This window comes from Brassica napus, chromosome A8, assembly GCF_020379485.1.
Source record: "Brassica napus cultivar Da-Ae chromosome A8, Da-Ae, whole genome shotgun sequence".
NCBI classification, from domain to species: Eukaryota; Viridiplantae; Streptophyta; class Magnoliopsida; order Brassicales; family Brassicaceae; genus Brassica; species Brassica napus.
The window spans coordinates 16,917,832-16,930,026 of record NC_063441.1 but is presented as its reverse complement, the minus strand read 5'-3'; the positions used below and the strand labels follow the sequence as shown (position 1 = coordinate 16,930,026).

Below are 12,195 nucleotides of genomic sequence, written 5' to 3'. Positions count from 1 at the left end.
AAAAGACTACTAATATAGTGTACTCTCACTCTCAAAATCTATTTACTTATGCTTTTAAAAGCTTGTTGTGTGTTTTACTTTTAAAAGCATATTTTTCTTCTTCTGTCTTGGTGATACTATAACACCTCATGGTGATTTTGTGGCTTTTTAAGAATCTTGTGAACCAACGAAAAGAAGTACCAAGTAAGTTTTTTTCTTGTGATTTTTTATCTTCGTTATATATTACGAACTAGAATATGATGATACAGCACCAGAGCAAGAAATTAACAAACAACACAATGAAACATGAGTCATTTTTGAAGGCTTTGTTCCGAAAGATGGCTGCAGTACCTTACTACCTGGGATGGATTCATATTTCATTGGCGACAAAATAAGAGGACATGGTTGATGTGAACATAAAGACCACTTCAAATCCATTACAAGGAGGAGAAGGTGGCAGGAGGCGGCTGTTCTTGTTGATTAGAAAGTAAACATAAGAAACTTGTGAACCAAAGAAAACAAATGATTAAGAGAGTTGTGATTTTCATCTTATTAGACATTGACAACACACAGAGAAGGAAAGCATTTAAATCATACAAAACATATTAATTATTACGAACTAGAATATGAAGATGCAACACCCAGAGAAAGGAAAATAAAATATCCCCAAACACACACACACACACCTTTTTGTCAACTGATTAATTCGTTTTAGACGTTAACAGCGGCCGCATACAAAACCTCAACCTTGGTACGAGTGAAGCTACGGTAAAATGTGGCGACAGCTTCCGACCACTCAATCCTTCCCCAAATCTCACCTTCCTTGCCACGTCTCTCCAAAGAAATCTCAGCACACCAAACATCTCCCCTAAGCCCAACCCAAAAGACCCCAATGTTCACGCCGAAAATGCTAAGCTTCCTTACACGCTTCCACTGTAGAGCCTCTAAACCTTTCACTCTCTTCCACTCCAGTTCCTCTGAATCCCGCCAAACCACATTCCCTACTTCATCACAACCATATAACACTTTCTCCATCACACAGTAGTAACTCTGGACTTGTTCTGGTATCTTCTTCCTTCCCCATTTGCCGTCACCCGGCGAGTAGTAAAACAAGCTTCCGCTCCAGAAGTCCACTGCGTATACCTTCTTATCCATCACCAGCGTCTCGCGGATGACATTATCACCTTCGTTCCGATCATCCATGGGAACTAAAGTTTCCCAGGTTTGAGTGTTCGGGTCGAACACTTCAGCCCAGTTTGGCGAACTTAACTCCTCGCAGCCTCCGAACACGTATATCTTCCCGTCTATAACTCCAGCCGCTGCTGCAGCACGACCAACCGACATGGAAGGAACTTTACGCCAAGTGTTAGTACGACAGTCCAAGAGCAATACATCCGGCGAGCGAACATCTTCGCCGTCTTTAAATCCACCGATCACGTAAATGCCCCAATCCAACGCCACTAAAGAGGACAAAGTTTCAGGCTGGGTGGGGAAAGAAGGTATAGGGATCAGCTGCTTCTTGGTGGAAAATAGTTGTAAAGTTTTAAACGAAAATAGTTTAATAGTAAACGGTAAACAACAACACAAGCAAGCCCATTAAGTAGTTATAAGGCCCATCTTGGCCCGATTATTTTAGGATCTTTGAAGCCTCCAAAATCTCCGGTAACTGCAACCATAAGTTTTACAAATGAAACACTTCGTGACTGTTATTTTAGCTTTAGACATTAACAAAAATATTGTCATTTCAGATCAATACTTGGTTCTTTTGAATCTCTTTATAGTAACTACTTTAATCAGACATTAAGCACTCGCAAGTGTTATTCACAAAGAAAGAAAGTGTCAACTTTATCAACATTTTTATTAGAACAAATCAGTTTAGGGAAAAGAGATTCAAAAACAAAGCCCAAACAGATGTTACAGTTTGACTACATATGATTGAAGCTATTGTCACCGTTAACTTCACTCTCAGTGTCAAGTAGATCAATATCAATGTTCCAAGACTTGATCTGCATAACCCAAGACAATTCATAGTGAATATGCATCGTTAAAGTAATGTACTACAATGACTTTATTACACGCTGTAGAGTTAATATTACTTACAAGATGGATCATATGTGGAAATAAAAAGATTTGCGTTATTTTCAAAATGTTCAGTAAATGTATTTCCCATATTTTTAAAATTTTGGTCGATTATCCGTAAAATACAAATTCTACTTAGTGTAGAAACAAGACAAGAGGTTTGAAATCCAATTCTACTTATCTTAGAGCATTGGGTTGTTTGTGGACTATATATTCCATAAAATTTAAGGAGTGATAAGTTAGGAGTAATATAATTCAAAAGAAATTTAGAAAGTTTTTTGAAATTTGTAGATTATTCATTCTAATAAAAGTAGATTTTTAATAAAACATGGAATTCAGTTTCCACTATGCAATTTTTCGTAGAATATAAAATCTGCTATATGTAGAAAAAAATTTGAACTTCTTATTTAACAAGTTTTAGAACTCCTAAAGATAATATTACACTGCAATGAATATTTCATGTATTGTTCATAATTTTTGGTTTGTAAAACTGCTTATTTCATTAACTTTAATCCCTTTCTTATTATTTGAGGAGCATTAAAAATAAATAACCTTTAGTTCATGTGTTTATTACAAGTGTGCCATTTCTTATGTGGCAACTCCACAAGCTCTCTCACCAATTCTATTTAAAACCCCTTTGTTAACTAGAGTAATTACACAACATGCCATTGATCAAAACATTATAATTACCTTAGTTTTGTCTACATTTATCACATATATACGTTGATACGTATTATATCAAACCTTATCATTTATTTCTTGCGTTAGTTACCTTAACCGAAATTCTACGTATTACATCAAATATTTTAAAATTATGTTAATTACCTTGACTGAAGTTTTTTCATTAATTTGTTTTAAAACAAAAACATTACTGACATACGTAGTGGTCCAATTTTTTTATTCAAAATGAATATAGATGCAAAAAATTAATGTGCGATTATCAACCAAAGTTTGTTTTCTGAAAAATCCTAAAAAGTATTTGATGATCAATACGTGCTCAAGTGATTGATTTTCTTAAAAATGCGGAAAATATTTGTTCTCTTAAGAATATATCAAGAAAAAAACTTTTTTTCTTAAAATAGTGAAACAGAAGAACCATGCATATGACATATACTTGCCCCGTTTCATTAAATTGTTAGATGATCCCCGCCTTACGATTATAGAAACTAAGGTACAATACGATTTTCTGGCATACACATATAAAAACTTACCTTAGGTGATCTATCATAATTAAGATTTTAACGCCAACTTGCATAATGCAAATAATGGCTGAGCAAATTGCACATGATTCAAACGTTATTTGTAAGGACGAAATTGATTGATGATTGGGAAAAATGAAACTTCTAATAACTTTGACATATTTTTAAATTACAAATTTGGTAAACTGATGGTAATAATATGTGATTTGCGAGGACTTGACTTTTGTTTATAAGGAACGTAGATTAAGGTTCAAATTATTATAATCAATTAATAATCGTGAACGTTCTTGAATTTGTTCAATTGCGATTGATAAAAGAAAGTTTGCATTAACTATTTACAATATTAAAGTAATTCTCGACTAAGATTGGAGCGCAAGTTATGTGTAATATTCCATTTAGTTACGACCATTATTTTGAATCCATATGACCACATGGCGATTCCTTTTTAGTATAAATATACGGCTTCTATAATTCAGAAAACTCACTACACATTTCTTCTCGACTTTGCTCATATCAAAACATTCTCTCAAGCAATCAAATGGTTGGTTTTAACTCTGTTTCCGATTTGAAACCACTCAAGACATTGTTTCTTTTATATTTTATTAGTTTATTGTTTATGTTTCGTTTTATTTTATATTTATAATTTATTTTATGCAAACAAATATACAATTTTTAAACAAAATTTTCCAAACTTAATTTAGATTGACATATTAAATTTCCTCTAACCCTTACTTTATAACATATAGTATTTTTTGCTATGACTTTAACTTTTGTTATGTCTACAAATTAAAAGTGATAATATTTTGAAATCTATTTATTCCGTGCAGGGCGCGGGTTATCACCTAGTGAAACAGTAAAAAAGAATAAGACAATTTTTTTATCCTATTAGAAAAATAATAGTAAAAATTTGGTCTATATTTCCAAATTTACCTAATATTTTTACTTATGAGCTTTAGTTACATTTAAAAATATCTCAATTGAGAAACTATATACCAAATAATTTGTGGTACAAGATTCCTTGCATTTTTCATAGAATCTAATAACTTTCACTCAGTCGTTTATCTTTTTCATTTTTTTTCTTTCTCAACGACATAAAAATAAAGATATGAAGAAAATAAACGACTGAGTGAAAATTATTAGATTCTATGAAAAATGCAAGCAATCTTCTTTATGTCTTAACTAATTATCTCTTTGTACCCTTTAAATGATTCATCTTCTTCTTTATCTTCAGTGATTCTGTAGATGATTCCCTTTTTATTCAACACTAATTTGTGTAATATTTTACTGTCATCAATGATAATTATAGCTTTAATGTCGTTCCGATCAGAGTATTACCTTCGTCTACCAAAACTCCTGCCACCTTAGTTGCAAATGTCCACCACAAGTTATCAGTTAATGAATCAGCACTTGTTGTTATAACATGTTTATCTCAATGACAATGAGCATGTCGAAAAGTATAGTCTCCTTCCAGTTTTTTCAATTTCATTTGGTAATGTATGGCTTGTTTTCATGTGGCTTATATATTGCAATCATGACTAGCAAATATTATTTTTCCCTTCTGAAAATATCTATAATGAAGTTGTTAAGAGTAACAAAAATATTACAAAGAAGAACTTATTGAAGTTGGAGGGCAATAAAACTAGCAAATAAAGTGGCATGAGAAACACACTAAAAGAAATAAGAAATCAAGAAGAACTGGAAGTAAGAAAATATTTGAAAACTTTTGTTGTAAACCTAAATATATCAAATAAATCGTAAACAAATTATACAAATACAAACACAATAATGAAAAACAACACATGATGTAACTAAAATAATGAAAAAAATAGATCAAATGAAGTATCTCGAGGAAATGATCAAGATGTTTTTGTTAATAGAGCATCTACTTCATTAATTTTTAAGATTTTTAATCTTAATCTCATTGTAAACACCAATTCTATGTGCTGTGTGTTTATTGGCTTCATTCAAATTTAGATTTGTAGATATTTTCAGTTTAGAATCCAAAGTATTAATTCAACAATAAAAATTAAAAATTGCATAGACCAACTTCCAAAAACTGTACAAATATTGCCATAAAACAAAACAAAGACATATTTCAATACAATTTCTGAAAAATTCTTCTTTGGCCAAAAGCAAATTTTTCCTTTGGTTTTGAAATCTTCTTCCGCATGTTGAATCCATGGTGGTTTATTTGGTGGATATTGTTTCCGTTGGAAAGTTATCAGGCAATCACGATTATATCAATTGCCATAATTAAAACTGAAATATAAACTTGGTTCTTTTGAATCTCTTTATAGTTATTATTTTATAGACACTAAGCACTCGCAAGTGTTATTCACAAAGAAAGTGTTCACTTTTATCAACATTTATTGGAACAAAGGAGTTTCGGAAAAAGAGATTCAAAAACAAAGCTCAAACAGATGTTACAGTTTCTGACTACATATGATTGAAGCTGTTGTCACCGTTTATTAGCCTCACTCTCAGTGTCAAGTAGATCAATATCAACGTCCCCACACTTGATCTGCATATCATAGTGAATATGCATCGTTAAAGTAATATACTATAATGACTTTATTATACTCATGTAGAGTTAAGTACTACTTACAAGATGGAGAATAGAATGACAATTTTTCTTGAATCAAATGAAGCAGCACGCTTGTATCTTCTCCACCTGTTCGTTGGTGCATCATGGCATCTCTCTGAGATAGCTTTATCTGCAACATAAATAATATTCTCAAGATTTCAGTTCATATACAGCTAATTACGCAATTTTACCTAAATGTTTGTTATCTTTTTTTACCAGTGCTCAAGCTTGCTTGTCTCTGCAATACCTTTTGCATATGCTGTAAAAAGACATAAGAGTTAGGCACCAAGTAAACTATCATATGTACGTATAGATAAGAGCACTTACTACACTCTCGGATTTGAGACTTGCAACAACTTCTTCAGCCTCAGCACCATTCCCTTTCTCGACGTTGATGTCCACAACGCATGACTGGTAGGAATCTGTGCCTCCTAGTAGCACGTTGATGCGGTTCTGCGTTTTCTGACAGTTGAGTTGCGCGTCGATGAGCATCTGGCTTTTAGATGGAAGCAGAGCCTTGACGAAGCTTAAGAGAGTAAACTGGGAGGTACATTGTGGGATTGTGTTTCCTTCATCAGGTAAGACTGAGATAGTGCACACATCTTGGACCTAATAAAAATTGGCAAAGCTTGTAAGGACTTTGCACACTTTATCATATAATACTATCATGTTCTAATGTAAGAAAATCCTAATCTCAAAAGCAGAGAACTCACTAGTGAATTCTTGATGCCATGGTCAGCCTCCTTAACAAGAAGAGGAAACACATCTGCAAAATTTGCAAAAAAAGGAGAAGGTTAATTTAAAGCTCATTAGTCTGTTTTTTTCTTTTTGTTGCAATTTATCATGGTAGGGAATTTGAACTGTAGCTGTTTTACCTATGGAGTTATGTTTGGCACCATCAGAGAAGCTAAGCTTAGGTGCCTTGAAGCTTGGATACTTGACTGGTGCGTTACCGTTACCATCTGCAACACTTGGGAATTGTTGCTTCCCCTTTTGAATAAATATCAGAATTTTAGTGTCAGTTACATTAATCAAAATCACAACATGGAAGATCCTGCTTCTCTACAAACATTAATAGTTTCACACCGCAACTTCCCAATTTTGAAAAGTCTTTTAACTCTTCTAAAACCATGATTTTAAGTTTCAAAAAAAAAAACATGGAAGATCCAACCAAAAAATATCACAAATGTTAACCCAAAAAAATAATGATTAGAGATGCCAACAGTAACACTGTACAAGTTGAGGAGTCTCTTTTCAGATTCAAATATTTTTGCTGAATTTGGTAAAAAGCATTATCACCACGAAAATGAGTTTGCCAAGAAGCAAGTCACAACACTAAACAGTTAATAGATATAAAAATCTTTCACTTTGATCCATCGAAAGCAAAGAAATGTGAATTAGATTCCAAGAAAGAGAAAACCGAAGGAGTGAGTGATCTTTATTACTAACCCCTTCACCAGTCGCAGCGGCCATCACAAAGAGAATCGTGAGCCCACGGAGAAAATTAAGAAGAAGTTTTCAAGAGACTTGTTGTTGTTGCATGTAAAGAAGCTTCAAAGATAGAAAGAGAGAGAGAGAGTTCAGAACAAGGCTCTACTACTCTACTCCTCAGGGCCCGGCGTGATTAAGCTGTGAATGCCTTTCTCTGCTTTCATTCATCTAACAGATATAACGACAACTCCTAATCCTTCGCCTTTACCCCACTTTTTCTATTTCCTAAACTACCCTTTTTCTTTCTTCTTCTATCATATCATCTCTCTTGTCTTTATATCCCTCCTGAATTAATTAAACAAACTTGATTAGAGATTTTCATTATTGTTATTACCATCAACATTAATGACATTTAATTTACTCTGACGATAAATGCATGTCTGTACTTTTAAATTTACAACTGTATAAGTAAGTCAATACTATTTATGAGCTGTCATATACTAGTAACATCTACCTTTTTTTGTAATGCACATATCATTTTATACGGAACAATTTCTTGATATAAATGGTATTGTACCTAGGGATGGGCAAAAAAACCGAACCGAACCGATCGAATCGAACCGACTGAACCAAAACCGATTCGAACCAAACCAAAGTCCATTTCAAATTTTTCAGTTGAGATTTTTCTAACCCGAACGGTTCAGTTCAGTTTGGTTTAAACCGAACCGATAAACCGAAGTGTTTTTATAGTTATTTAAATTAAAAATATTAGTAATATCAAGATATTAAAATCCTAAGATTAAGCCCACGTTATTTCCTTTTGCACGAAGGAAATCCTAATATAATTTGATTTCCATGACACTTCGTCTAACTTTTGTAATATTCGTCATTAAGCCCACATAATTTCCATGTTAATTTTTTTCAATAGCGTATACTTTTAAACCCTAAAATTAAAACCTAAGCCAAGTCTAATTAAATTGAATTTAATTTACATACTTAATTTTTGATTATGTCCAACGCGATTATTTCATGACAACCATACATGTATGTATTAAAACATGATTTCTTGTACAATAAATAAACTAAGAGAAATCCGATTAAACCGAACTGAACCGAAATACAAACCAAACCGAATATAAACCGAACCGAACGTAACTGAACCGAAATCGATCCAAACCAAACTAACTATGGTTTACTTCAGCTGGAAAAATTCTAGAACCGAACCGAACTCGAACCGAACCGATAAAATAACCGAAGTGCCCACCCCTAATTGTACCAGAATCAAGAGACATTACCCCAACCATATCAAATCCACCCCCATCTCCATATGCTTTTCCCTTTTTTTTTTCTTATGATGAAATGTAATTTTCTCATATGCATTTAATTCCCATGCCCACTGCCAGCATTTTTGAAAATTTATGGACTTACTTACTAATATCAGGGTTTTTTTTGTAACACACTTTTTTCTTTATTTAGTTAAATCATGGTTTTAGAAGAGTACTTAGACTTTTCAAAATTGGAAAGTTGCAGTGTGAAACTACTAATGTTTGTAGATGAGCAAACATAACGAAAAGGACATGGCTCACGGTCACGGGTGGTGCTATTTTTCTGGCTGTATCTTCTTCCTCTTCTTCTCCCGTGAACTCCTCTCTCTCTCTCTCTCTCTCTTTTCTAGACATTGTTTATTTGTTTGTATTCTTGTTTCATAACTTTATTCTCACGACACGAGTATGATTCTCGCGATGCCTAACTTTATTTCCAGCTCAATTAATTATAATGGGCTGTAAACAGACTTTGAAATCAACATCACATCAAGCAACATTTTGTTCTTGTTCGGTTTGTTTCTAAATCATGGTTATTAATTCTATCAAGAGCCAGATTTTTTTTGGTTTCCCAACTTTCAATAGATGATTATACACTCTCATAACTGTTAACTTAAACACATCTATTGTAATTCAACATAATGTATTGTATATTTCTTTTTATTCATTGCTTTTTAACAGTACATGGCCTTTCAAAGTTTACAGATTTTTTAGTTTAAAAGAAAAAAAAAACTTTTCAATTTAAACTCACCAAATATGTATCTTTGGGGGAGAGAGAGACAGAGAAAGTCAATATAAAGTAACTGTCAATTTGAATGACTTTTTAAGTCACAAACATATAAGAGAGTCATATACCATTACTAAGTAGTTAAAGAAAAATATCCAAAAGAAAAGTCCTTTTCCCCTTACTCAGCTGTTTCACTTTGTTGTTGGTCCAAGGCTCTCATAGAACAAGATGTAACCATGATCAGTATTGCTCGAATACTCCTGAGACGATCCAAAGAACGTTTGCACTGCTGACTCTTCGATCATCTCCACGTTCTCATCATCAAAGAATAGCCAATGGTTATGGCTCTTCACCAGGCTCACGTAGTGACCATGGTTCGGTCCGCTTCCCACGTGAACCACCACCGCAAAGAGCGAGTACTCCACGTCTGTGTATGGCTCCACCGTGTTGCTCAGTTTTAGCTCCAAAGGGAAGACAACTCGGTAAGATAGCTTCTTGTAACGTCCTAGCTGCTCCATGTACTTGAACCGTTTTAGATGGATGACTAAGATGTGTGGTGGTTTCTTGATCTTCATCCTCTTTTGTGCTTCTTGTAAGCTGCAAGAAAAGAAAAAGCTGAGGTAATTTAACTTCGAAAAGCAATGGGGGGTGAGAGTAAAGAACCATCATCTTACCTGCAGCATTTGTCACAGAAGAATTTGTCTTCAGCGTGAAGAGTCTCTGTTGAGCTGAAGTTTTTCAAACAGCTAGTTATCGAACTGTTCTGCTCAATATCAAGGCTTAGATCCAGGAACGTTTCGTCTCTTGCTGTCACTGTCTCGCATCGCAGACACCTTGTCTCGTTGGTAAGTATGCCCTGTGCACAACATATACAGAACTAAGATTTAGTCACAGATTAGAAGGAAAAGAGAACCGTTTCATTAGAGGGAACTGACCTGAAAAATGTTGTGGACCCAAGTCACAACAGGCTCTTTGTGCACACCATTTGCCAGGGGAGCTTTGGGTCCGTTTGCAATCTTTTCAGGGGATGATGATGATGAGGTTTCACGTTCAGGTTTTGTAGTAGCTTTTGCCTCTTTCTCCAGGATGTCAACAACTTCGTTCAGCAAGTAGTTCAGGAACTCATGTGCATCCTACATGACAATAGTAATGTCACTTTAATATAAAATGTAATATTGCCTATGTAAAAGAAGACAGAAGAACTTGCTAGAAAACCTGGTGCATATAACTCCGGAACAGCTCGTTCTGTTTCTTCAACCTTTGTACGAATCGCTTAGGCGCAATAACCCCCGTTTTCTTCTTCTGGGAACTTATCTACGCAATGGCATTTACCCACGCACACAATAATCAGAGTAGATGATGACAGGGTATGAGTAGGAGACATTAAGTGCTACATTAATCCAGTTTACATTATTGTAGTTATCCAGAAAGCACATAATCTACAGTCTAACATATAAGTACCACGTTCCTATTAACTCGTGCCTTTTAATAAGTGATTTCCTCCGTTAATGATGTCAAGCGAGAAATCTAGTAAACCAAGATTGATCAACTGAGTTGAGACTGGACTAAAGTAATGACCACGATGAATAAACTAAACAAAAAAAGAAGAAGAAAAGAGAGAGAGACAGATCTAAAAATCACCTGAGAAAATAAGTCAGCAAGGCAAGTCATAAGATTCTCTTCAGAATCTGCGACGCTTTTATTGCTGGTATAGTACTCGAGCAATTGTTCACGAAAGGGAACACAAAAATAAAGAGCCTGCACAAAGAAGTTTGGAACACATAAGCTCCTTACTTGACATAAGGAAAAGGCTTTCTCTACTAGACAAGAACATATTCATCATATACACTACATAGGACACAACACAGAGATTGAAAAAAACAATGGAGCAGATACACAATTGCAAATACCTCGAAAACCTTTATGGTTCCTGAAAAATTCAAACTTTGTGTGATGTAACAAGTTCCACTAGACCCCCAATAACAATGAAGCAGATACACAACAATTGCAAATACCAAGTTTAACCTTATGATTCCAGAAATATTGAAACTTTGTGTAATTTCACTTTCCCCTCTCAATCAGAGATTCGTAGGATATAATACAAAAAGGTGTAACCTTTTGAGCATAAACATGACTAATTCAACAAACCCATAAGAAATCACCAAAGGAAAAATCGAATTCGAGATGAAGGGAATCACAAGCAGGAGAGAGAGAGGTTAGAGGGACCTGCAAAACGCTGTTGCAGTAACAAGTGTTGCCGAAATTCTCGAAGCCGAAGTAGCGCTCGCCTTCGGGGAACTGGTCGCCGAGAGCTTTCTCGAGTTTGGACCCCGCGGCGCCCATCAGCCCTAGAACTAGCCTCCGTATCACCGTTTTCTCTGATCGCTGATTCCCCTAAAACGAAACTATCCTCTCTCTCTCAATCCTTATCTGCGTATTGTTCGATTCGATCGGATGATTCTTCAGATTGCGAAGGAGCCTCTCTCTCTCTCAGTATAATCGATATTACTGCCCTCTGGAATATTATAAAGGAGAGAGAGATAGATAGAGATAGAGGTTGACGATAAACAAAAAAAAAAACATCGAGCCGAAATTGCAAATTAGACCTCTAAGTTTTTTAAATGTCATGAAATGGACGTTGATTTATAATAGGTGAAATATTACCCCCACATGTAGAGTTTCTTGTAACAACCAACTTACTCGATTCAAGTCATTCTCGTTATGTTTTATAGTTATTATTATATACTCGTTTGTGCTCTATGCTCTCTACTGCTTTGTGCAGTTCTCGGATGGGAACCTTGGTTACCCGTTGGTGGATCCATCTGTCCTTAAGCTTCAAGCTGTCGTAAGATGTTATGTTGTTCTGGAATTACT

The 12,195-nt window shown here is 34.6% G+C and overlaps 3 protein-coding genes across 3 annotated transcripts; all 3 read right to left on the bottom strand.

The window, feature by feature from the left end:
• Window positions 1-505: 505 nt before the first annotated feature.
• Window positions 506-1,563, bottom strand: LOC106359058 (F-box/kelch-repeat protein SKIP6-like; the record flags this gene model as incomplete). The annotated part of the gene is made up of 1 exon (XM_013798817.3): window positions 506-1,563. A coding segment is annotated over one exon (873 nt), but the record flags the coding sequence as incomplete, so codon positions are not given.
• Window positions 1,564-5,533: 3,970 nt separating this feature from the next.
• On the bottom strand, window positions 5,534-7,580 carry LOC106361372. The gene is made up of 7 exons (XM_013801108.3): window positions 7,291-7,580; window positions 6,717-6,831; window positions 6,555-6,607; window positions 6,169-6,450; window positions 6,058-6,100; window positions 5,863-5,971; window positions 5,534-5,778 (listed from the first exon to the last, which is right to left on the bottom strand). Exons 1-7 carry the CDS (start codon window positions 7,312-7,314, stop codon window positions 5,694-5,696), a joined length of 711 nt encoding a protein of 236 aa, XP_013656562.2. The 5' UTR covers window positions 7,315-7,580; the 3' UTR covers window positions 5,534-5,693.
• Window positions 7,581-9,383: 1,803 nt separating this feature from the next.
• On the bottom strand, window positions 9,384-11,855 carry LOC106361373 (ubiquitin carboxyl-terminal hydrolase 3). The gene is made up of 6 exons (XM_013801109.3): window positions 11,548-11,855; window positions 10,963-11,079; window positions 10,537-10,635; window positions 10,257-10,454; window positions 9,996-10,177; window positions 9,384-9,918 (listed from the first exon to the last, which is right to left on the bottom strand). Exons 1-6 carry the CDS (start codon window positions 11,662-11,664, stop codon window positions 9,513-9,515), a joined length of 1,119 nt encoding a protein of 372 aa, XP_013656563.2. The 5' UTR covers window positions 11,665-11,855; the 3' UTR covers window positions 9,384-9,512.
• Window positions 11,856-12,195: the final 340 nt, after the last annotated feature.